We start from the raw sequence: 26,649 nt of genomic DNA, 5'->3' as shown, positions 1-26,649 counted from the left end.
CAGTCCCGTCGCTATAAGATAGAGTAAACATGAGTATAGTTAAACTAGTTCTTTACGAGAAGTGTGGTTGTCCCATTGTACATTATTTTCCGTGTAACATGACATTCGTAGGAATTTCAAGAACTTTACCCGAATGTAAATGCCGAAAGTCGTTGTTGGTTTGGCTTTTTCGGCAGATAAAGCCTTCATCCGATACAAGACAGTGTGACCACAAACAGACGTTTACCTGTAAGAACCGTGTAGCCGCAACATATACCGTTGGTGGTTTTTATAGTTTAAACCACGGGACCTGGGTAGCTGATATCGGGACTTTAACCTTAAACTTTCACAGTAAACCCAAAGTGACATATATGCAAAATTAGAAATATTATTATGATCTGCTCAGTTAATTTAGCTGATTAAATTATATTGAGTTAATATGTTCTTATTCTTCAATTCAAAGAATGTTCAAACTAATTTAAACCAACAAATCATCCTCAACTGTTGAACCCCATCCCGGTTTTTTAGGTCTCAGGCTCGAAAATGACATTCCCAGAACAATTGGCCATAATCTTCACTTCTAAAAGTGATAATAATCTTTTTTCTCAAAGTAATGATGAACCTGTGAGTTGGATGTAGAAAAGTCAGAATGAATATAGATGTTTTTTATTTTAAAGAAAATTCAGATTGAACATAGTAAAAAACTGTAAATTATAGTGTTCGTCCAAAGATTATTTTTTACTTATAGTGAAAACCACCATTGAATGATGGGATGGTAGACTAAAAGACTTAGGAATCCAAAGTACAACATAAGTACCCTGTATCAAGATTGATGCAAAACAAGTGACATTTGACCTTTTTAGAGAGGTTTAGCAAAAATACTCCACCTCTGGGGTGATTTGGGTGGAAATGGGCGTTTTTGCCGTTTCTCTGGAACCCATCGGTCGATTTTGAAAACATTCATAGTTTATTAAATATTAAGAAGCCCTCAGACGCTGTTTCCTGCAGATTATGCGTTTTACCGCCCGGGGGCGGGGGGATGGGGTTCAACAGGTTAATTAAGTTAAAAATACGAGTTATTTTACCATTAAAGCCCAATGTAACAGATATTTGACACTAGGGGGGGTTTCTTTTTAACTTAGTATTCATTTCCAAAACAGAAGGGTGGCTGAACGGATCATAAACTAGGTTTGGCCTGAAGACAGCAGTACACAATATAACTGCATAGTGGTGACAGATGGTCTGTGGAAAATCTGGGAATTCTTCAGTATCAGGCTGTGAAGTGGCGACTTCCCAGGGTGTGTGGATGCTGTGTACAGAATCTCCAAACTCTGGCAGAGAAAATGCTGATGTGTTGATGTGAAACTGATATAATGGCTTGCCAACGTTGTGTGTTTAGAAAGTTATTCAGAGGTTCAACTCTTTCCCTAGTTGAGAGGTATTTTAAAAATAAATGTTGCATGTTAACATCAATAACCCATTTCCTAATTCATCATGTTGGTGCTTATTTTTATAATAACTTTTATTTGAGTTGTCCATCGCCTTGAGGGAGACTGAAGTGAATGAAAGTAAATGCAGACAAATAGGGCCATCTAGTGGATAAGTATACATATTACATAGCTTTTTAAAACGGTCAGGGCATATCCCATTATTATGCATAATGAGTAATGTGTTCTCAGTATTTTTGCATCAGGACATTGGTAAAGTTTGATAAATCAGCATTAGGCTACATTTATTCATGTTACCTTATAGATTGAAGTGAAGTATATTTGTTAGCCATAGATATCTTTACAGGGGAACTCCATTTCGATGAAGTTGGGAGGCATGTTAAAAAAAACAGTAAAGTATGTTCAAAGTTACAGCAGCAGGGGGTGAAAGACCTTAGTCAAAGTCAGTCAAAGTCAACTTTATTGTCAATGTTCTGTTTGTGTGATACAGACAGGGAGATCGAAATGCTGTTTCTCACAATGCAGTGTGCCAAAAAACACTGGTTTCTAGATTTACCATAATGCAATTGTCTTTCATATAACACTTCCTACCTGATAAACATGCACATCTTGCAAACTCCAAGCTGAAAGTTTGTAACTTTCTGTCATAAAACAGGTGACATATTTTTTAATATGTCACCATATTTTTTAAACAAAGGTCAAAGGTCCTTCACAGCCAAAGAAGACACTATTCTGTTCTGATCAAAAATCTTTATATTGCGTTTATTGCGACACTATACTGTTCTGAATGCTGTATAGGACTCCCCATTACAAGGGAATTTTTTTTCATGTGAAACATATTATAGGAATATAAACAGCTTTTTTATTATCAGATTTTTTATTTTTAAATAAGCAGCTGTTGTTGTTGCTAACCATCCTGTGAATGCATTAGCTAGTTATAAATGTGTCTTTATATTACCTGATTTTATATACTACAGTTTTTCTATTCATGTGTGTTTAAGCTTTGACAGAGAGCACATTACTTCAATGCTTGGATAATTATTCCAATGATAATGTTTGAAAGTGTGTTCTCTCTCTCATGGCAGGAAAAGCACAGGTGTTAACATGTAATGAAGCCAGCATGCTCATTTGCTCAATGTAACGACCCACTGTCACACCAGCTGGAATGCAGCCATAATTTATGTTATTAGTTACACCTGTGTGTGGCATGTTCAAGAGCCTGCCATGAAAGAGGTTTATGCTGTTTCCAAAGTCACTTACACGTTTCCTGTCAGTGTTGGAAGAAATATTTTTGATCCTTTGGAAAACATCAAAACCGCTATGTTGAAAAAAAAAGTTGATTTCAAGTTTGGGTCAACGTGTCTGAGAGATGAAGAGCAGAGTCAGGAACCTAGAAAGTATCGCCTAAGGAAAAGCAGACAGGCAGAGCATTTCAGAAGGATGGCCAGATGGCAGGGCCGATGGGCGGAGCAGGACCTGAGGGCGACCACGAGTCTGGGCACCACAGGCCACCTGAAGGGAGGAGGCCGTCGGGCGAGCAGCATCAGTGACGAGGGATGCAGCTCCCAAACCTTAGGCTCATAGACCGGAGTGTAGATTTGAGGATAGCAGGCTATGAAGCAGGACAGATAGGGGACATTTTCAGGATAAACGGGCTGAGGGGAAGTGCTTGCAGGCAACCTCCACTGTCACAAGGTGGTGGTAAGGAAGGCAGGACCAAAACGCAGAACAAAGAAAGGGAAGGGGGTTATGAAAAAAAAGAGCTTAAAAAAATAAAGCTGGTACCAAAAAACACAAAACAGGCAGGAAAACACAAGGCAGGAAGTAAAAACAAACACGAATCAGGTGGGCAACATCTCAAAATAATATCAACGGATGGAAGAATGATCTGAAAGCTTTTGGAAAATCGCTCCAATACATAACTGACAAAAACACCCAGAAAGTGTTGTCATTATTGAACTTATTTATGTTGCTTGAATAGGATCCGCACATTTTCGTAAAGCAAAAACATTTAATTTTTATTTTGTTGTTTGTATGTTTGCACTCTATCAACACCAAGTCACACGTTGGACTGTTACAAACGATGGTTTGTAAAATAATTGTCAATACAAAATAAATTAAAAAAATTAAAAATAAAACATCTAAAAATAAAAAAGGAAACAAACAACAAGTTCGGGATCTGAGTTACCTCTGTAGTCACATATTACATCACAATTAGGCGTTGTTTGGATACATTGACCAAATGTGTACTTTCCTGCTTGGAAACATATAAACACTTAATAAAAGTGACATATTAACAGCTTTTAGCCTGGCTGAAAACTCACATGACTTATGCCAGGGCAACATGCCAGCAGCTCTCTCATCTAGAACATCACAGCTAATTTCCTAACAGGAAATGTGCATTAACTGACTACATATTGGAAATCTTAATGGTCACTTTCTCACATGAAAACACATTAAAACATAATAAAGTGACATATTAACAAATGATTGCCTGGCTGAAAACCTGCTCCCATACGCAATGCATTGTGGGGCAGTTGCGTAGGCACAGTAAGCTCATATAAGAAATGGTTGCCAATGTAGAATACTGTTCATCTGTGCATTTCTCTCGAACAGTAAACGCAATAAATAATTCATTTGAATTGATAAATAACATGGTCATATTTCGACACAGACAGGGGGAGCACAGAAGACAAAGGGAGAGCGGGAAACGCCAGGGGAAAATACTGCCATCTTGACAAATCTTTGAGTGCAAATATTCAGCAGGATATGACAGTCAGAACTTTGTGGACTATTGTCAGTCCACAGGCATGTCCTGTCTCCTGTCATAAACTGTTATTCTCCTCAGCTCAGCCAACATTTTTTTGTTCAAAGAAGTGCGGGTGTGAAAAATCAAGCCCCTGTGATTATAATTATTGACACATTATCACTGATCAGGAGTGTTCTTATTCAATACAAGCAAAAACACAAACTCAGTCTTAGCATGGGACACTTTCCACCTCAGTAAGTACACCAATTTTAGAGAGGAAAATATTTGGGATACTGCCTACAGCAACATTATCATTGAATTTACTCATTGGAAGAATAATATGTTGGTTCAAGTCCCTGCAAGCTGTAATTATTGGAGCTTTCACAGTGGCCACATGTCTTTTGCCAGTTTCAGCACAGCCTGTGTCTGCATTCCTCTGCAGCAGCACGACTGCTCCATCTTAATCTGAGGCGTAGCTTTGTCCCATGTTGACTTCCACAGAAGCCCATGTGAGTTCCCGAGGGCCAGATGTGTGGAAAGGACCTTTTGGAGATTGAACTATTTGCTCACACGTTGGCATTAGCATGTGTTTACCCAAATGTAATAAATGGGTTTAAAATAGTGTTAAACACATACAAGTTATTTTATATGGTTGCACTCTTGGTAACTGTTCCTCAGGCTTTTGGAGAAGGTGAACTGTGCCAAGCCGTGAACAAAGTCTCTCTTTGTGGTTTCTGCACATGCTCTCTGTCCAGTGCAACAGGGTGAGTGCATTGTATAATTAGAAATAATCACTTAGGAGTGTAAATGTTCCACATTTGTCCTCCTGAAGAACACAAGCAGAGCTGTTTGCTGGTGTTCATCCTGGCACCATCACATACGCTCCAACCCGCTGAGGGACCACGCTGTTGGTAGAAACAGAACTTACTTCGACCATGAAGGCACATAAACACATCCAAGGGGACAATAAACATGAGATCAGTTATTTAGCCCACAGGTTGGAGCAAAGACAATCAACCTTAGTACTATTATATTTTGTTTTTGTGTTCCAAAAATCTCAAATCTAAGCATATTCTAAAGCTGAACATAACCTTGTTTGCTGGTTGCAATTCAACAACAGTTTAAACCAGGAACTAATGAACTGCATTAAATGATATCTGATGTTTTTGCATGTTACTGTTGTACAGTATATGTCTAAGGTGGTGCTAAGTTATACATGGTTAGGTCATTTAATGTATAGCAATTTCGTTTGTAACATCGGTGTCCTGTAAGAACCTCATATCTCTAAATAATCCACTTTTCAGGGGCTCAGAATAACAGCCCTGTTTTTGACTTTGTTCCTCAAATTTTGCATTTTCTGGTTGATTCAAGAGGGTTTTTCAATAGTGTATTAAACTTACTGTAAGAAGGAATGGATTTTTTTTAACACTTCATAGTTTAGTTTATCAGAAAGATTCAAAAATAAATAGGTAATAATAAATATATGTATCGTGGAAATCATAAAATGCAAAGCTCCTTTGACAGGATAGGATCAAGGCACATGAAGGTAGTGCTGTTTCAAATCAATGAACAGAAGAAAAGAAATGCAGAGAGGAGAGGGATAAAGACGTGTCATTAATGTTCACCTGTAAACGCTGAGAGCAGAAGGTTTTAAAAGAAGAGTGTGTCTGTGACCCTGATGACAACCAGCTGAAAGCTTTAAAAGAGAGTCTCAGCTTATGAAGAGCAGAGAGGGAAAGAGAGAGAGGGAGGGTGAGATCAGATGTGGATGGAAGGGGGAGCAGAGCAGTCCTGAGGACAGACGGAGGGAGTGAACAGGAGGATGGAGAAGGTGTAGAGTCTAATGTGAGGCTGCAGATTCACAGTGAAGAGAAGAGGAGAAATGCAACAGGAGGGAGTGCTAACAGGCAGAGACGCAGTGCTAGGGGAAGTGAAGAGCCCAGGTCAGCTCCAGTTATATGCAAGTAAGATCGTGAAAGTGATCAGGCCAACATGCTGCCCTGGAAGATAGTCATTGTTGGTATTTTCTACAGCTGCATCGAAACAGGTGTCTCACGAAGTCGGACTAAAGGTAAGGATTGAACTCAGCATTTTGATCAAAAATTGCAAACTGAAGGTTTTGTGGAAGATGTTTTTTTTATCTAGATGTTTCTTTACAGAGCAAAGAGAACATTTAGCAGCACTGTAAGTTCATTGTGAGAATTCAATTGTGGAGCAATCCAAATAAGTTGATAACTAAGTCTGGGATGCAGGAGAATGTATGACAGACAACATAGGATTTTGTAATTTATCTGTTCTCTTTTTAGATGTTTCAATACATTTTACATTTTAAAGCCCCAACTTTTTTATAGAGAAGGTATGTCTGACTGTGTGCATTGCTCCTTGGTTTTGCTGAACTTTAATATTAAACCCGAAACAGAGAGATTGTCATCTTTTTATTTAGTTTCCGAACTCTGAGGTTTCCCAAATTATTGTACAAGCAAACATAGTTTACGAAGAGGAATGACATTACTTTGTGTATTGGACAGACATATATCAGCAAAGCAAAACTGCCTTGTATTGAGGAGTCTATCCTCTGTGTCAATAAGAACTCAATAAGAATCTAAAACAGCAGAGCTACAAATAAATACCGGAGAAAATAATAACAATATTGTGGAGGTTAAATATTAGTTTTTGAAGTTGTCACTACAATTGTACTTTTTCTCTCATCCAGCTACTAGGTTCATATGTCATCTGCACCTGTTTCTAATATGAAAACAAAGAGAGGGTCCAAAAGTGAGATGATATGAGAGAGGAAACTCATATTCCTCAAGTGAATGAAAAGCATATTGAGATATCCAGACTGCTCAGGGAATTCTTTTTGTCATAAAGAGTAAGATCTATTTGTGATTAGATTGTATAAGAATCATAAGATATTGATCCTATCACTTATTGAAAAAAACACTTACAGACATAAACAGAGGCAAATATTCAATAATGGATGCAATGCTACAATCCTGATCGTAGAATTTTCCAATTTAGGCTGTGGACACCTCTACATTGACAGGAAGTGAAATTCCAAAAATGAAATCCAAGCAACAGTGAGAAACACGTGTTGCACACATCGTAAACAGGCTGGAATCACCAGGTCATATTTGGACCTTTAAAGGGGACCTATTAGGCAAAATCCACTTTTTCATGTATTTTATATATAAACTTGTGTCTCCTGTGTGTAAAGAGATTCTGGAAGTTTCAGGAAAAAAGATTTGCACATGTTTTATCCTGATCCATTTATATAAAACCCACAGATTAAGGAACTTTATGATGTCATAACTATTTTCTGAACCATTAGCCAATAGCCAACCAAGGTAACCCCCCCCCCCGCTTATCACCTGAATCTCCTCCTAGAGCACCATTGTGTTTTTTTAACCAAATATCTCGCCTTTAATAACGAGTTCAGCTTGTGAACATACCCCTGTGTGCAGTTTACTGAGTGATTTGTGGATACGTTTCCCAAACAATTACCTCTTACTGCCAACTGGATCACAAGCATGTGAGTTGGAACCATGTGATCTAAACACAGAGATCTCATGGTCTTCATTATGTTTAACCTTTTGCAAATACCATTTAAAAGTCCAGCATAAAGGCAATGAATGATGTGTGTGAAGTGGCTAATCCAATTTGTTCCCAATGATTAACACACAGCAATGCCTTTCAATTTGGATTCCTTAAACGTTAGTTGAAGATGTTGGAGGTTTTCTTTGTCAAATATAGCAAGTATTTTTGTTTGTATGTTTTAGTGTAATTTGGAGGACTCCAAGAAATTATTATCCTAAAAATCAATGCAGACCTTTACTGGCTATATTGAACTTAGATCTGTGATAATTATCTAAAAATAAGAAGTAAACCTTGTTTGGAAAATGTGATAATGCAGCTGCCTAAAATCAACTTGTTGCACTTGAGCATAAACAAGGACACGGCCAAGAGCGAAAGGGTTGGCAGTTGGGTAATTGACTCTGGCTAAGACATTTAATGGATTACTTAAGTAACTTCCAAAAACCTCTCTCCTGTTTTCCTTTTATTTTCTCGTTTTAAAAAGAATAAACACTCTATGAGCAGGTCACTATCTTTACTTCTGCACGTTGGCAGGTTGAATGATATCAACACAGAACAGTTGAGTCTCAGTCCCTTTAGCACTGGTCTGAATACCTGCATGAAAGGGTAGCGTTCTGTTTGTCTGCATTTATATCTTTATGACTTCCTTTCATTTTTATCTCCATCTGTTCTCCTTTTATCAACCCATAATTGTAACCTGAAGCCTATGCTCTATTTGAAATGTTAACTGCATGATCTCCAGATTTTACACGCATTAATAAAACCAGCAAGCAAAAAATGTTGGAGATACTGGACAGTAAGTGAAAACAGTTGTCTAAATATCTCCGTGGTCTGATTTCTTTCTGTCTTTCCCCAATCTCCTTACCTTGATGAAAGGTATTGTCAATTGGTCGGTGGTTCCACCACTTTGATATGGGTGTGTCTTCAACAATTATTGTTGACATGCATATTTCCCCAGAGCATCAACCCCTCTGACTTTGGTGATTCCTTGACATTTCCTCTAACATTACCAGATCAATTGATCGTTTTTTACCAACATTTGTTCAGACCAAAATAAAAAATGGGGTAACGTCACATCAACTTTTTGAATATATATTATGGTACTCACATTCATGGTCCCCATGGAATTACTTCAAATGACTTTCAAGATTCCATTGTTAAATTATCTTAAATCCACCGTGTTCTCTTAGTATAAATGACTGCAATTAATGGGTGAGGAGGTAAGAGTAAGAGTTTTCAGTTGGTTGTATCTGCAACCTGACCACTAGGTGCCAATAAATCCATAACACTGTTTCCTTTGGAGCTCTGTTTCTGTATAGTTCGTTTTTCAAGTGATGTGACTGCAGAGTATTTAGTATTCAAGTCTGTGCATGGTTCATTTTTCCTCTTGCTCCAATCCTGAACAAGTAAAGGAAAAGGTATTTGCCTGTGAGCTTTCTTTGTCCATGGAAGATTTTTTGCGGTTAAAACCCTGCTTTCCCATGCTGTGGAAATTAGGCTGAAATGCTAACCCTATACACTGCATGCCAAAATCATCTGGAGTCTGTTGTATGATCTGTGTGTTACTCCGCCTTTGATTCCTCTGCTGGCTTTGAAGTCTCGTCTCCTGCAGATAGAAGTCATCTGTAAGGTCAGAGACCGTAGAGTATGAAATGCATATTCTATATTAACTGCAGTTTGTCCTGGTGAGGGCAAGAGACACCTGGATATCACATGTGCCAGAGCAGTGCAGAGTTCGTTTAAACTGCATGTCACAGGAGTGTCCAACTAACACGTTCTAGAAGCCTTTTAAGTAGTAAATCATCCCCAATAAAAGCATAAAGTGAAACCAGAACGAAAGGGTTAGCCAAAGAAACTGTCCCTGCTTATCTACCATTCTCATTCTTTTTCTCTTTTCAAACAGCACTATTCCCAGCTTCACGCAGAATAAAGCGAGGGTTGGAAAGTCTGGTGAACCCCAACTTCCACAATTCCTTTGATGATGTTCATTTATTATTTGAGGTGAGATGAGTAGGTCCTGAAATTTAATTTTAAAATGCAAAAGCATTGACTAAACCTCAAAGATTGACACTGATCATTTCTTCTTCTAGATCCTGCTGGCAGGCACACATTTTGAGGCCAGTGGAGCGTTTTCGGTGCAAGATGCTGAGCTTGCTTCCCTCCGCAAGACAAGAAATATGGAAGTCATATGTGAGGAGATCATTCCCAGGAAGCTAACAGATGTATTTAGGCTCATCTCTGGCCTTTCAAATCACATTGGTCGCCTACATCAGGACGATTTTGAACGCACCTTGTTGACCTTGGTATACACCGCCCAGGGGATGGCTAATTCCAGTACTGAACACCAACAAGGCTTATGGGCCGATTCTTTTGTTAGTTTGTACAAAGCAATCAAGCAGGATCTGACAGTGACAAACTGAACGGATAATGATTTTGCTTCACAATGGTTCAATTCATGTTAAATAAATATCCATGGAGATCAGTGGATATGCCTGGTATGTGCTTTGGAACTATCTTGTGTTCTAGCAGGAGACTGATAGAGAAACCTGTAAAAATATACTGGTTGATGGTAAGATAATGATACAATTAAGTAAATAATAATTAATTTACTGTCACATAAAAGTTAATTCAAACATGATGTATATACAGATGAATTCAAATGCTGAAAGCAATACAATGGATCTACTTATATTCATATGTCTTTTCAGTGTTTGTTCACTAACACCTGGCTGTGAGTGCATTCTAAGACTGAGAAGACCATAGAAATCGAAACAAGAAATCATTGTTCACACTCCAGTGGTATGATCTGTGAGTACAAATGAAATGACTGTACAGAAAATGTCTTCAAGATGATATATATGTTATCCAGTGTATAATATCATAACTTTTTAACACAAACAATTAATAAAGATATCTAATAAAACTAACCTCATGTACCTAAATTCCTCCCTAAAGAAAGTCCACATAGTATCCAATTTCATGCAATTGCCATTCGCAAATGTCACTTCAAAGCTCATGTGGAATTCCACCATGTTGTCACAGTACAGTGTCTTTAACAAAGGACAGGATGTCCAAACTGAGCTGCCTCTGATGGTTTTCTGGATGCATGCTGAAGTGAGTACAGGACTCACATGGCAACTCCAATAATAATCTGTGAAGGCTCTGCATGTCCAAGTGGCTGCTTAGGCTCCAGGGCATTAGTATCTGCTCCACTTCCGTCCAGGGAGTGTGGCTCACTCGGAGGGCAGAAGGGTATGTACCGGATCCAGGAGGAAGAAGACAAGTAAGAGCTGATGCCAAAGGGAAGGTTGTAGACCTCTCCGCTCTCCAGTGTGTTGCTGGATTCATCCTCGTGAGCCTTGTTCCACGCCAGGATGCCTCGTTCATGCTTTGATCCTGTTGGACACGTGTTAAATGTGTTAAACCCTTCTATCACGGTCTACTGAAGGAATGAGATTGCTTACTTGTGTTATTCTCTGACATAGCTTGGTTGTATTCTAATAAAGCTTGGAAATGCTTAAGTTTAAACTTACGGTAAAAACAGTCATTTTAGAAAAATGTTAGAACTCAAATTCAGTCTCAAATTATATTCCTAAAACTACTGAACCCAATGGCTTCAGGCCGTAAGTATATCAAATAAAGATGTTTATTGACGCTTATTTGTTTAATCTCTTTAAACTATAAAAAAGCCATATTTTAATGGTGAATGTCTCCCTGTTGTGAGCCTGTTTTAAATCTAACCCAAGCTATTTGATAATCATGTCTCCAGACACCAATAACTTACTGGGTTATTCCTGGGTTTAATAATGTAATGAAATTGAACAAAAGTACCTGGAATTGTGTTGTCCAGCATGAATCCAAAGAAACCTCCAACAAACATGCTGGTTGTCAGAAGAACCTGCAAGACCTGGTCGAGTTCAACAACACCTAAACACAATACAATGGAAATTGATTGAGTAAAACCATATTATGATGCTGTTTCTGAAAAATGCAGATTGAATAATGACATGTTATTAATGTACCTGTAGCAATGGCTGTGGGGTTCTTGAATATCCAGTTAGGAATGACCAGACCCGAGAACATGGAGAATCCAAAAATGAAGATGTTTCGAGAAGAATTCATATCTGCATACTGAAAATATGTAAAAATAAAAAAACATTAGAGGAATATATTGTCATGCAATATCTAGGACAATGTATGTACAATACAAAATTGCCACCATGATGTTTTAGAACGAGTACCTGCAGATTAGAAACTCCTGCTGCAGAGATGACGCCAAACATAACCATGAACATCCCTCCTACCACAGGGGATGGGATCGTAGTGAATATGGCGCCCACTTTACCAAACAAACCCATGACAACCATCAGGACTCCACTGGCTACAATAACCATGCGACTGCCAACCTGCAAATATATAAACGTCTTCTCTTGAAACCGTCAACTGTTACATATATATATACGTTTGATTGCTTGTTTGTCAGCAGGATTACAGAAACACTTCTGGCCCTACAGTATTTTTGAGAAATGTGTTGGTAGTCTGTTGCATTGGCCACCAAAACTCCGTGGGACAGATAAAGAAATGATTTCAACTTTGGTTAAAATTGGAAAACAAAGCATTTGGCTTTGGCCTTCTAGACTACAAGTGAGCCATTTTCTTTAAAGAACTTCCAGAAATACTCATTATGGTCTTACCTTTGTAATACCAAGGGCTCCAACATTCTCGCTGTATGAAGTGGTTCCATTTCCTGTACCCCAGGCTCCAGCCAACAGACAGCCCAGTCCCTCAATGCCAATACCCCTGTTGATAGCATGTTTAGGGGGAGGTGGCGCCCCAGAGAGCCTGGCACATGCGTGGTAGTCCCCTACAGACTCTATCATGGAGGAAATCACACCGGCCAAGATGCCAATCACCCCCGCCAGACTCACAGTCGGCATCCCCCACTGACCTATGTTTGGATTCAAACATAAGGAAATAGAGATCAACACAATGTGTTAAGAGCCTGCAACCCTTTCATTTTCCAGTAACTTTTAATTAACAAAAAGTAACTTCAGGCAATAGTTGGCTATATGGTGGCTTTTACCTGGGTAAGGAAAACGAAACCAGGGAGCTTGGCTGATAACATCTCCCTTTAGATCAGTGCGGGCCAGGTAGCCATATTGGCTTGTTTTACTAGGAAGCGCATTGTAGGTTGTTAAAATGTAGCAGATGAGCCAAGACAAAGTGATTCCAAGAAGAACCTGAGGACACAATCAAAAATAGATAAGGTCTAAAGACTAAACTAACAGTTTTCTTCATGTATCTCAATGAACGTGTTTTATACCTACAGGGAGAATCTGAAAGACGTAGACATTGGACGTGTGCAGTTTTTTCTCCTTGCTGTACGTAGGGAATGGCACAGGTATGTGACGGAGGTACTGTGAGAACAGGATGATCAGTGCTATGGTCCTGTGTGAGACAAGAACAAAAACATTAGTATTTAACATTGTTTAATAATACAGAACTGAACTAGGTTGTTGCTAAGTTCTAACCAAAAAAGCAAAGTACAGCAACAACTAAGCAGGTTCTTTGGGAAGGATTTATTTAATAGGCTTTATTGGTGTGCCAAGAGATTAAGACATAATATTTTGTAATACCCTGTGCTCTATGCAGGGGAGGAAGCAAGTTTAACATACATATAGACTGGTATGAATGCATTACAATCACATAAACCCCATTAAGCCAAGAACTAACTTTACTAAACTGACAACATATATCTTAAATGCAAGATAATCAGAACAGTAATTAGAAAAAAATATAGAATTTCAGATTACATAGATCACTTTTTACTTTTACTGTAGCAGAAAGACCCTTTTTTTAAAAAATGTATTTGTTTAATTGTACCTACATAGTAGAGATGCCCCAGTGGTTGCCAGCACTGGTACCAGCTGAGTCAAACAGGGACAGTCCAATGAGAGAGATGGTGGGAGCGATGGTCAGAGGTCCAATGAAGCGCATGAAGAGGCCGATGAGGCCGGAGAAACCTACAAACACCTGGAACAGTGAGCCCACCATAATGGACCCCTGCAGCTGAGGACAGACAAGAAAGACGACATCAGCATTTTGCAAGGGTCAAGGGTTGGAGCTGGCATGAGACGTGCACACATAATATTACTGTTAAACAGAATTTTAACAAAGACTTGTGCTTGGGGGTTTTGTCCAAACAATGAGCATTTGTCCTAGCAAAGCCAACATTAACTGACACAACAAATTATTTATTCCACACATAATTTCATTTCCACAGGACAGTCCTTAAAACAATGCCTTATTATTAAGTATTTTCTTAACGTTTCACTTTCACACAGAAAAGTTAAAATGACTATATTATAATATTTTTCTATTGCTGGTCATTCCAAAAACTATTTTGAGAGATACTTAACCTTAGAACTTGAACTAGAAAGTCTGAAAAAAAATTATATGCGGCAACATCTGAGTGAGTTCTCATATCTAATCATATTTAAATGTTAAAACAATGTAGACCCCATGGGGTTGCAACATAATTTAATAGGGTTACAAGATGGGTGTTGAGAAAAACAATAACACATTTAGGACCAGGACATTTTTCTAAGATCATCACCTGTATTAACAATATATTTTTTCTTTGAATGTTTTTTATTTTGGTCTATAAGTCTCTGATGGGGGATTTTTGACTGGTAATGGGGGAGGAACAACTCATGGACTGCTTCCAAAGCCCACAGCGCCTGGAGCATATCGGATAGTCTGTTGAGGTGCTAGCTGTTAAATCCAGACAAAAATGTAAACACAAATAAAGCGTAATTTACATTTATTAATCAGATCATTCACAGTGGTCACATGACACGTACTGTAACACTGCCGGTTATACCAAAACAATTGCTTAGTATCTCTTTAAGTTATATGAAAGATGTTTTCTTTATCTGGTTTAGAGGTGTTGAATTAAGTTCTTACAGTATATCGCTATCTGTGAACTCGGTTTGCATATTTTGCGAGTGTTTTCATAGTTCAGCAAAACAAAAAAGAAAAGATAAAAGAATAAGACAGGTTGTGGCTCTAGTTTTTAGTACAACACCATTCATGTTCAACACTTGCCAGAAGCCCTTTACATGTGAAACAAAGTGAGTTGTGTTTATGATGGTTCACTTACTGCTCTCATTCGAGTCTGCCATACTTCAGTGAATTCTATGGAGGAGGTGTTGACCAGGCTGGCATTTTGGGTCCAAGCAGGGCACTGCCACTCCGGCATGGACAGCATTGCCATGGACGGTGCCAGCAATGTGAAGGTCCCACCTTGAAGTATGGGCAGTCTGGAAATGGCAGAGATTCAAAGACATCAGGATGAATGAAACCACAAGTAGCCAGACAGATCTATTGTATTTTAGTCTGACAAGGGGGCGTGTGGTGCAGTGGGTTGTGAGTTGGTGTTCGGATCAGGGGGTCACAGGTTCAAACCCCACTGCAGTCAACATGTTGTTGTGTCCCTGGGCAAGACACTTCACCCCAAATTGCTCCTGTGGGGATTGCTCACAGTATAGAATATGAAAGTCGCTTTGGATAAAAGCGTCTAACAAGTAACATGTAATGTCTGTATGTTCCAGTTTATTTTACTGCTAAAATGGCTGATTCTCACAGTAGGTCACAGTTAGCACGCATAACATGTTTAACTCATGGGAATATTTAAGAAACACAGCTAGCAAATATTGTTTGATTAGAGTTTATAATGTTTCATCTTGAGGGACATAAATAATTAGCTTCTCTAGGAACCTTTAAACATACTGCTTCCTTTCTTCACAGCCAACCTCCAGGTATTTGGGAAATACAAGAAAGCATCAGTGGTTCTAAGCCAGAAGAATGTGGATTTAGCAAGAGCTAGATTCCAAACATAATAAGATGGAAATTCCTGCCCTAATCCTACTGCGACACCGATATTCAGCCAGTCTGCACAAACATAGTGAAAGTCAGAGCATCGGAACTGGTTGAAGTTTGTCGTTCTCCAAAACAAACTCTGCAGCATGCAACAGAGGAGAAGTCCAGCTCCTACTGCATTCAATTGTATTAAATGTAGTCAATTTATATTGTATTGCATTGTATTTTATCAGAAAATATAACTTTGTAGTATTGTTTGGTACCTAAATATAAATGCTGTGGCATGATTACACTATTAAGTAACATTTATTGTACAAAAAGGGTATTTTAATATGTAAGGGTATGTGTTTGGTCATGCGTGTGTGTGTCTGCATGGGTGTATCTGTCTGTTCACAGATTATTTTACACAATGCTTGACCCATTCGTCTTATAGTTATTGTGCTCATTATCACTGTGTGCTCAAAGACCTTAAGTGTTTGCATTAATTTACCATTTTTTAAAATACGTATTCTTTGAACTGTTTATTGGTGGTCAGGGCCTGCGAGTGACCAACAATTTTTTCTGGGCAAAAGGCATTATTGGAAACAGGCTAGACTAAAAACACACCTTACCTAGTCTCTTGCAGGCCACCTTTTGGCCTGTGTTGTGGATGAAAATGTATAAAGTTAAGTTGCTACATCTTTGTAAGTAAACTGTGATGGACAATTCACCAAGGGCGTTTCCTGGACCTGGAAACATTCGGGGTTTAGCCCACAGTGGCGGCGCCAGAGATTTTCTTTTTGGGGTGCTGTGGGGTAGCTTGACGTTTCATAGAGGGTGCTCAAACATGTAGGGTTTCCCATTAAGGTACCGGGCTACAGTGAAATTTTCTACCGCAACGTTCCCCACACACACACACACACAATGTACCCACGACTGTTACAATGAAGGCTCGATAATCAGCTCACAGCATATAAGTGTAGGCAGGGGTAAAGTGGGTGGACCTAACATCCTCTAGGGAGGTCCTCACCTCCTCAAGGGGGGTCCGGGGGCATGCTCCCCCGGGAAGATTTGTTTTAAAATATTGAAGTTAAAAGCATCAATCTGGTGCACTTTGAGAGCAACATTAAGAGATCTGGATACATAGGCCAATTCACTCTTCTTTGTTTAGGAGAGGAAGTCAATTTTGGCAGGGATCTGCATTCTACTGAGGGTACTTTTCCATTTCATTTTTTATTTATGTTTTCACACCTAAAAATACCTTACCATTTGTAAGGATCTTAAGGTAAAGCTGTACTTTCTCTCTGGTAATCCCTTAAATAAAAGCTGTGCCCAATTACAGAGTAAAGTATTGTGTTGTTCATGGTTAGGGCTTCAGAAGGCCTGCAGTTTAACAGAGGTTAAGAAGGAAGGATTGTTCTGCTGGTTTAATAAGAAGGAGCAGCATGACTAATTCCACTTTAATGCACCATGCTGCACTGCTGGATTTAAAACATGGACCAACAAAGCATGGAAAAGAGCAGTGAACTGAAAAATCCAGCCAGTGATACATGTTAAAGATAAATGTAAATGGTAATCATCAGAATAAATAAACATTGCTCTTTAACTTATTTTAATTGACTGCCTTACCTGATGCCGAAGGTAACTTGCAACAGAGTGCAAACACCGGAGATAAAGAAGATGGTGCTGATAAGGTGGCTCTGTGTGATGCCATCAAACTGCAGACACAACCCCTGAGACAGGATTAACGGAATGGCGATGATTCCTCCAAACGCCGTCAAACAGTGCTGAGGGAACATAGACAGAGAAAAAGATCAGCTACATTTATGTTTGAGGTACAGAGGGAGGAATTAACTAAATGTTGTGTGACCTCTGGGAAAACAATCAGCCTAAAGTAGTGGCTCAACCTGCATCCAAACAAAATGTTAGTAGAAGGGCTGCGTCAATCAGGATTTTTGGGAAAATATGAAGTGCCAATATGATACCAGGATTTACTTCATGAACTTGTTTTAGGCCTCATCAGGCTTGACTTAAAAGTTGTTTTCTCAACAAGTTGTAATGAGGTTATGTATTACTAAACACTAGAAACTTGGATAATGATCTACAAAATAAAAAAGGAATTATTTTTCAATAGATGTTTTAATGCAGCAATAGATTGGTTGAATTCTTATTTATGTATGTGCATAGTAGAAATTATCAATTGCTTCTAAACCAACCAAGCTATTTGAGTCAGTATTGGCCTGATATCAGTATCAGTTCATCCCTATAAGTAACAAGTCTCTGGGGTACACTTGGAAGGACCCGTGATTTATGCCGTGAAAGAGATAATAGCAGTTAATATAGAAAGGAAAAAGTTTAAATGGAGCAATACAACTGAGTGAGGTCTTCAGAGGAAACACTCACTGATCTTAGCTGTTAAATACATACAACCAATTCTCACTGACTTTACCATCCCAACTGTATCTGAAGCAAATTTTACAATCAGACATACAGTACATAAATAAAACCAAGTCTAACCAACCATGAAGGTAGCGTCCAACGGAAGCTCTCATGGGACACTGTGGTCATGTTTGCATTGTAACAACACAAGCTAGCCTACATAGGCTTTTAGGCAGGAAATGGCGGAAGAGATTCGTTGTCAAACATCACCCTTTGCTGACGTACCTGGATGCCGAGGATGATGCACAGGTACCAGGGAGGCACATCTGTTACGCAGTATACTAGCTTGTTGTTGTCTGACTCCATGGACATGTCCAATTCTTCTCCATGTTGTGTGTCCGGTAGATCACAAAAGCGCCCTTCACGCTTTAATTTGACGGATAGAGACACAGATGAAGGGTGATTAGAGATATATATGAAATCATGGAGGCACATCTTTGTTTTTCATTGTGGAAATCTGTAACTTTGACAAACTTGAAAACAATATTACAAAAAAGAAAATGCTTTAATAGTCACATAACTATAGGACATTCATAGACTTATAATTCCCAGCAAGGGAATGTGGTTAGCTCATGACTTGCACTACAAATTGATTTTCCTTCTTTCATCCAAGATAAAGTAGGATTATAAAACAACACGCTAGAGTCAGATGAGCTATTATGTCTTTATTTTCAAAAAAGTGTAATCGCTTTGAAAACAATACAAGATTGAGACTCAACACTACTGTTTGTCTGACTAAACAGCATGTCACTTATCTCTTCAATAATGTGATTTTAAGCATGGAGGCGCAAGAATGTAAACAAGTACATTCACATGTCTCCATGACGCTACTTTGCTAGCTGCTCTTTCTGTTGTTAATTATTAACTGATAAAACAAAAAGTAGTTTCTAATGTGGTATTAAACATCACACCACGTGGATTATCCAGTTCAGTGATAAGAGGAGAGATACATCTCTAGTTGTTACTTGCAGATGTGTTCACATTCACTCATATAAAAGGAAAAAAACCTAACCTTGATCTGAGCCTATACGTTAATATTTTTACACTATTGTAGAAAAGCACACATTTAAGAACTTTAAAAGTGTGTTGCATTTAAAGACATTTTTCTATAGGATATAACAAAGTGAAATGTAAGTAATACTCACTGCAAATGCATAGTTGTCAAGACCATTACTGTTCTTTTCTGGAGCCATGTCAGCTTCAGCCCTATAGACTCAGGTGGTGGTCCTCCGGGGCCGAAATCAAAACAGAAAAGTGAAATGACATTAGCGAGAGGGGAGGGAGCTCATCAAGAGAGGACGGGGGAGTCTAAAAGGGGAGAGCTGGGAGGCGGGAGGAGGCGGGAGGGGTTGGCAGTTTGCTATGAAGGAGCAGAGTTCAGACATAAGACTGCTGCGCCTGTTGACTGAAATGACTCCCACCAGCAGCTCATGTGAGCCCAATTACAACTGAAATAGCAGCTGACCAACCAGCATCTGCTAGGTAGGGCTTAGCCATTGAGACATATTTTTTAAATCACGCTCTTTTTTCTCAATTTTGTTATCTCCTTACAAAAGACCTTAAAAAAGCCTGCACAGTTGTTTAAAGGTCCTCTATTACACTGTTTTTCATCAATATATTATAGCTCTCAGATATATATAAAACATGTCTCTGAAGTGTTTGGCTGAAATACCAAGCAGATCATGCATTGTAGCATCCCATAATCCTCTCTGTTTCAGCCCTGTTCCAAAAGTGCTGATTCTCTGTCTGTTACTTTAGATGAAAGTAAGGAGCCACTTCCCACGCCCCTCTGAGAGGTATTTGCTTGAAAAGAACCCAATGGTGCTCTAGGGGGAGATTCAGGTGATAAGATGGGGGGGGGGTATCTTGGTTGGTTATTGACTAACGGTTACACAAGCCAAAAAAACATTATGACATCATAAAGTGCCCAAAATCTGATCAGCTCATTTTCAGACAGGTTTTTATATAAATGGATCAGGATAAAAAGCGAATCTTTATCCTGAAACTTCAGAATCTCTTCACACAGGAGCGACACATGTTTATGTATAAAAGACATTGAAACAAGGGGATTTTTGCATAATAGGTGACCTTTAAGACGGAGTAACAATGTTCAATAGTTCAGAAAAGCCTTTAGGCCAAAGGCTTGTGCCCTTTCCATCACCCTATACCTTCCCAAGCTCTTAACATGATGCCAAACTGTCACATGCTGCTATGATGACGGGTAGCATCGTTCAGTAAATGTTAACTTATTTACCTAATTTAACGTAAAAGCTCCATTTCCCACTGGAAATGATATTAAGACTAAATTATATTATTTGTCTAAATTAACAGTTGATAGCAGCCCACATCAACATTCATTAGAGAGGTTGGTAGTACGGCAGCGGAGGAAGGTTCAGATTCTAACCACCGTTTGCATGTGTAGGCGCGGATCATTTCCCTCAGCCTTCCTGTGGACAGAGAACAGGATGTTGTCTGCAATCTTGTCATTGTTTCAAAGTCAAAAGAGGTCACAGATGGGTAGCTGGCAAGTAGCAAAGCAAGCAAGAGGCTATTAATACAATTATAGATTAAGAGTTGTCTTTCGCTTTTTAGAGAATGTATAAAACTAGGGAATGGGAGCTTGGAAAAATGCACCAAATTGAAAAGTTAAAGGAAAATTGAGCTCACATGATACTTTGAAAGCACAGAGAGAACAGTGTGGGGAACATCATGACGGTCTTCTGTCTGTTGCATGCTGACTCTCGTGCACTACACACACAGGATCCCCCCAGGGCCATCCTCCCTTACAGGAAGATCAACGCAGGCCGGGCCTCACCTCGCGGAGTTAGGGGTCTCGATCTTGCATTAGGAGTTCTGCCGCTTCGAGGCTCTACTAGCACCCACCCCGTGAGGCTCAAGTGCCAGGGACGGCCCTGAGGATCCTACATGTCAGGTAGCGAGTCTGTGATGGTGGCCAGTATTCTTTATATCACTCAATAGGAAGCATCACACCTCGTGATTGGACTGATAATAAGCAGCCTGAAAGCCATTGTTCGTCATCTGTCTAACACGCAATAACCCCACATGCGCATCATATGTGCTCAAGTGTGGGTCCAACTCACCAAACATTGTCTCAATGTGGAAGAAAAGCCTTATAAACCTTGCTTCTTTCCACTCCATACCTGTTAGTTGATCACGTATCGTCTCTGTAGCTCAGAATACTTGATCACATTTAGCTCAGAGACAGTCACTTTCTCAAGTGTGTCTTCAGAGACTTCTCTACTAATCAAATTGGGATAGAGGGGCAGTAGCACCATGAATGACTGAAGCACAGGATTTATTTAACAGAAATAATTTGCTGCACCGTGTACTAAACACAAGCTGATCATGAATTTGTTCACACCAAATTATATGTGACAGATGAAAGCTATCGAACAAAACGGCATCGCTCTCCTTTTCGAAATGAGTTTTGTCCAGATGCTAACTTACATTTACTCAAGTACTTGTACTAAGTCAATTTTGACGATTTACGTTTACTTATTGATATTTCAATGTTATGCTTACTTTACTTGATACAAAATTCAGAAGTAACTTGTGTACTTTTACTCACTAATTTATTGTGTACATTTAGTTACTTTGTGGATTAATGATTATACAACCATATAATTATAAATTGATTCCTTAAATGGGCCAAATCTGCACAATGATATTAATTTGGTCTATATTGAATGCCAATTATCTTTTGTAGTTTTACTTGAGTAACAATTGAATGCGGGACTTTTACTTGTGTAAGGTATTCCTACACTCTAGTACTTTCTACTTTACTGAAGTAACAACGGATCTGTAGTATTTCCTCTGGACAGCGTAAAGAATAAGTCTGACATTTACGAGGGAAGTTTAGTTTAAAATATGCAGATCTCCAATTCCTTTCAAAAGATACCGTTACACTGAATGATTATTCCTCTCTCTTGTAGTACCTGTTCTGTGATCAAGGGCAGATAAAAGGTTTAGTCATAATATTGTATCACCTTAAACACAACACCAATACATTGTTGGATAACAACAGACAATTAAGTTATTTATTCACACTGGATGAAAACAGGTCCACATGCTGTGTTCCAAATAATGTGTGTCTTTTGATTTAAAGACACAGCAAGTTTCATTTATATAGCCCATTTCGAACACAAGCAATTTAAAGTGCTTTACAAAAATGAAAGACATTAAGATAACTATATAAAATGAATTTAAAAAACACTAATTTAAAAGAAAGATAATAAAAGTTACAGTGCAGCGGCAAAAAAGAAAGTCCTTCAGCCTGGATTTAAAAAGTAGTCAGAGTTGCAGCGGACACGCAGCGTTTTCTGGAGTGTGTTCCAGATATTTGGAGCATTATAACTGGATTGCTGCTTTACCATGTTTCATTCATGACTCGGGGACAGGACAGCTGACCAGTCCTGAAGACCTGAGAGATCTGGATGGTTCATAATTTAGCAGGAGGTTCAGAAATTGTATTTTTGGGCCTAAGAGCGATGAGGTGCCTCTTAACCAGCAGCGTATTTTGAAATAATTTCTTTGACACACAGGAAGCAGTGTACAGACTTCAGAACAGGATGTGATGTGATCCACTTTTTAGTGGTTAGTGAGACTCGAGCAGCAGGCGTTCTGATCAGCTGCAGCCTTTCCTAATAGATTTTTTAGTGAGACCTGTGAAGACACCCCATTACAGTAGTCCAGATCTACTGAAGATAAAGCCATGGAACCAAATTCTTTCCAAATTCCCTGCTAGTGACATATGTCTTTTAATTCCTAGATCACTAGTTTTCCAGTCGGTCTGTAATATGTTGTGTCAACAGTGTTCAAACCGCCAGCACTGAGATTAATACATACTAGCACTGAAGTTCTGCCACTTTCTGTGTTTAAGTGGCATGTCATGAAGAACTTTACAAGAGCAGTCTCAGTGCGGGGGTGTGGCTTTGGACGAAAGCCCTGACTGGAACACTACGAAACATTTATTAAATGCAGAAATACTCAGCAGTTGAAAAACTTACTTTTTCAATGATTTTACTAGGAAATGAGGAAGGTTGATATAGGCCTGTAATTGTTCATTACTGAAGCATCTAGATTATTCTTTTTTAAGAGCGTATTAATGATGCAGTTTTGGGGCCTGTGAAAAACCCCTGAGTGAAGAGGACTTGTTTACTATATGAATAATCTTAGACCATGGCACAAGAAAACATCTTTGAAAAATCCTGTCTGGAATAATATTCAGCGCAGGAGGCAGGATTTCAGAGTTGAATAATGTCCTCTAGGTTTTATCATTAATCTGATGGAACTGTGTCATGGTCAGTTTTAAATGATTTTAGGTGACACAGGGACAAACTTTGCTGTATCTGATTAAATGAGGTCACTGACTGCTTGTCTGCATTTTTCTAAATGTTTGTCAGTGAAGAAGGAGGAAAATCATTGCGGATGGATAGAAATTAGAGGCTACTGACACTGGGGAGTTTGTTAGTCTGTCAACGGTCAGTCAAACACATGGCGTTGTTTTTGTTTTTGGCACATGATCTCAGAGAAGAAAGATGTTGATGCAATTTAACTTCCAAATTATTAAAAGCCAAGTCTCTCTTTATAGATTTCAAAATGAACCTGGAATTTGTATTTTCGCCACCCTGCTGTTAAGCTTTTTCGATTACTTTTTCTGTTTCACGGTCATGGCCTTTCTCCATAGAGACTATTTTCTTCCCAGTCACCTTCTTTACCTTAGTTGGGGCAATGCATCTATAACATTTTGCATTTTTGAATTAAAATTATCTACTAGCTGAATTACTGAGATGTTAGCAGAGGGCAAGTATGGAAGAAAAATTCGAGTAAAACATTTCCCTAGTCATTTTCAGTTAAATATCGCTTTGTGGTTACTCTTTTTGAAAATTAATTGTGAACCAGAAATAGAGCTCTCAAAGAAAACACAGGAAATGGAATCAAGGTGCACACATCAGTCACAAACCTCAGAGAGGTATTTCATGACCCCGTTTCCTGCAGATAATTAAGTCCAGAGTGTCCTTATTGTGGTGGGCTCCGTCCACATGCTGAGTCAGTCATAGTTATCCAAGAACACAAAACAGTTATTTAGCCCCCTCGTCTGGGTTTCAACATGGATGTTAAAATCACAACAATTGAACAAGTCAATGTCAATACACACAATACACAGCTCACACAACGTTGAGCACTTCCTGTTTCTAAAGGCTGATTCCACCGCTCTCAATCTATTACCGTAATCAACACAGATATCTGGCAAAGTATGCAGCAGGGACCCGGCTTTGTCCCTCAAGAGTTGAGAGTGCCATACGCCCTTGGGCCTGGACCAGCAAATCAGTTAGAGTTGCTGCATTTTGTATACACACATTCTTAATCAGGACTTCGGAGACTGAGATGCTGAAGGGGCGGGAAGGTTGAGTTGACGTAGCGCATGGTGATGAAGATGGGGAGATGGTCGTGCGTCTCTGCTTCGGTGATTTTGGTGGGCGTTGTGAGGGGCGGCTGTAGAGGACATTCATGCCACCTGTGTATCGCCTCATGGCAGTCATTGATCTTCCAAGGAATGACTCGATGCCAACCCTCTTTATCTCTTCATGTGGTCGAAACTCCAGGAGGGTTGGGCGAGGGTGGAAAATGGCTGAAACGTGAGAGTAAGAGAGCGTCGGGGAGTGAAGGAAGAGTATCCTCAAAGGTGAATAGGGGGGGTGAAGGCAGTGAGCATCCCCATGTGTTCTCATAGGTTTCCCATAATCAAGACATTCCTCAGCAGGGGCAGTTGATACTTCTTCAAATTTTACTGCAACATGATATGTGGGCAATCCCACAGGAGCAATTTGGGAGTGAGTGTCCTTGCCAGGGACACAACCGACATGCTGACTGCAGTGGGACTCAAACTTGCTATCCCCTGATTCAAAGTTTCAGCACCTAATTCAGTGGTATTCATCCCACGGAGCCACAGCCTCCTTTTTTAGTACATAAACATGGTCCCCTCTGTGTAAGAGAGTCTGGAAGTTTCAAGAAAAAATGATTGCTTCATCGTCCTGAATTCCATTCTATATAAAAACCTTCACAAATTAGCTGATCAGATTTTGTATCACTTTATGGAGCGAAGAACGTAGTTTTTTGGCTTTTGTAACCATTAGCCAATAACCAACCAAGGTAAGACCCTCCCACCTTATCACCCCAATCTCCTCCTAGGCAGAATATCTGCTCAGACGGGGCGTGCGGGAGTGGCTCCTTATTTCTCAATCTAAAGAATCTAATGAGTAAACAGACAGATGGAATCAGCACTTGAGAACAGGGTTAAAACAGCAGGTTTATGGGATTGCTACAATGCATGATCTGTTTGTGATTTTCGGAGCAAACCACTTGCAGAGACATTGTTTGTGATATTATTGAGAACTTATCAATATATTGATGAAAAAGCAGTACAATAGGGGACCTTTAAATAAGCCTTTGTTTTTAGCATTCAATCGTGTGAACCAGAACCTGACATTTATAAAATGAGATATTTTCGTACCAAATGTATGAGCTGTCCTCGTATGACTCGTCACGGTCAGACTACAATGCAGGACCACAAGGAACAACCACGGTTGCATTCTGAGACACATGTGTGACGCAAGAGAGTTCACAGCACCTCTACATGTGAGAGTGAAAACCTGCCTCCCTCTCAATACTTGCGTCCTACAGTGTCAAACCATGTTTTCATTTTATATTTCGTATGTGAAAAGCTTCAAAAGTTATTAAATGTACCCATAGATTAATCTAGATTTTGTACATGCATTTAATATCTGTCAATAATGTAAGTTATCACCACCCCCCCCCCCCCCCCCCCCCAGCGATGTTGGTAACCTTAAAAATGTGGGTCACGTGGGTGAACTTGATGTGTGGTGTTAAGTAATTATAGGTGCTCTCCCACTGATTTTACAGCAGTACCACAGCTGCTTACTCAGCAGGGGAGAATACTCTTGCTTAAAGAAGGGATAATGCTGTTGGAAATCCTCGAAGTGCTGTTAACCCAGCGTTAAACCTTGAGAAAGAAGTAACCGTGCTGGACATCATAAAATGGTTGGCTGCTTTAACTCTCCGAATTTTTTCAAACGGGGACTACGAATAAAGGTCCATCTTATCTTATCTTATAAGACGAATAAGTTGCGGGCTTCTATAATTTGATTTACGGCGGTAAGGCCTTTTTACTCAGTTGATATTGGTCTGTCATATAGTAAAAAATGCCTTACAATCCATCTCTATAGACCAGTCATACTCAATTTACGGGCAATCGAGCCAGATAGGGGTCATTTTTCTAATTCAAACGTGCAGTAGGATTAGACTGAGCAGAGAACCAACTATAAGCTAAAGAGGAGCAAAAAGTAAAGAGAAATTAGTATGATTATGATTCCCTATAAATTTGCATTTACACCAAGAAGATTTTTTAACATGATTATCTAATTGTGTCCCTAGTAGAACCAGTTTATTTTTCATGTTGTATGAATCATCCCTACATTTGAGAACATGCCATAATGGAAACGGGGATCAAGCTTTGTTGACTTTTGTAAAACTATTTGA

At 39.2% G+C, this 26,649-nt stretch overlaps 3 protein-coding genes across 9 annotated transcripts in view; 1 reads left to right on the top strand and 2 right to left on the bottom strand.

Annotated features, from left to right (window-relative positions):
- The window catches only part of fgd4a (FYVE, RhoGEF and PH domain containing 4a), a 184,909-nt gene that overhangs the window by 82,077 nt on the left and 76,183 nt on the right, over positions 1-26,649 (bottom strand). The window lies entirely within an intron of this gene.
- LOC104944302 (protein FAM180A-like) lies at positions 5,959-10,258 on the top strand. The gene is made up of 3 exons (XM_010769824.1): positions 5,959-6,247; positions 9,674-9,771; positions 9,861-10,258. The coding sequence occupies exons 1-3, from the start codon at positions 6,169-6,171 to the stop codon at positions 10,188-10,190; spliced, it is 507 nt and encodes a 168-aa protein (XP_010768126.1). The 5' UTR covers positions 5,959-6,168; the 3' UTR covers positions 10,191-10,258.
- slc23a4 (solute carrier family 23 member 4) lies at positions 10,362-19,324 on the bottom strand. Its single transcript, XM_010769832.1, has 12 exons — positions 19,215-19,324; positions 18,295-18,435; positions 17,260-17,417; positions 14,933-15,092; positions 13,658-13,839; positions 13,098-13,218; positions 12,854-13,010; positions 12,465-12,718; positions 12,012-12,176; positions 11,793-11,901; positions 11,602-11,697; positions 10,362-11,166 (listed from the first exon to the last, which is right to left on the bottom strand). Exons 1-12 carry the CDS (start codon positions 19,260-19,262, stop codon positions 10,898-10,900), a joined length of 1,860 nt encoding a protein of 619 aa, XP_010768134.1. The 5' UTR covers positions 19,263-19,324; the 3' UTR covers positions 10,362-10,897.

The sequence above is a fragment of the Notothenia coriiceps genome, unplaced genomic scaffold (assembly GCF_000735185.1).
Source record: "Notothenia coriiceps isolate Sejong01 unplaced genomic scaffold, NC01 NC01_scaffold00000339, whole genome shotgun sequence".
NCBI classification, from domain to species: Eukaryota; Metazoa; Chordata; class Actinopteri; order Perciformes; family Nototheniidae; genus Notothenia; species Notothenia coriiceps.
The sequence above is the reverse complement of the archived record's forward strand: the minus strand, read 5'-3'. Positions and strand labels throughout refer to the sequence as shown.

Bases quoted from the DNA above. Each gene is read 5' to 3' on its own strand.
- slc23a4 (XM_010769832.1), bottom strand. From the start codon at position 19,262: ATGGCTCCAGAAAAGAACAGTAATGGTCTTGACAACTATGCATTTGCA. The intron at 18,436-19,214 runs GTGAGTATTACT...GTCAAATTAAAG, and splicing joins TTGACAACTATGCATTTGCA to CGTGAAGGGCGCTTTTGTGA. The intron at 13,011-13,097 runs GTAGGTATAAAA...TTGTGTCCTCAG, and splicing joins ACGTCTTTCAGATTCTCCCT to GTTCTTCTTGGAATCACTTT.
- LOC104944302 (XM_010769824.1), top strand. From the start codon at position 6,169: ATGCTGCCCTGGAAGATAGTCATTGTTGGTATTTTCTACAGCTGCATC. The intron at 6,248-9,673 runs GTAAGGATTGAA...CTTTTCAAACAG, and splicing joins CTCACGAAGTCGGACTAAAG to CACTATTCCCAGCTTCACGC. The intron at 9,772-9,860 runs GTGAGATGAGTA...TTCTTCTTCTAG, and splicing joins ATGTTCATTTATTATTTGAG to ATCCTGCTGGCAGGCACACA.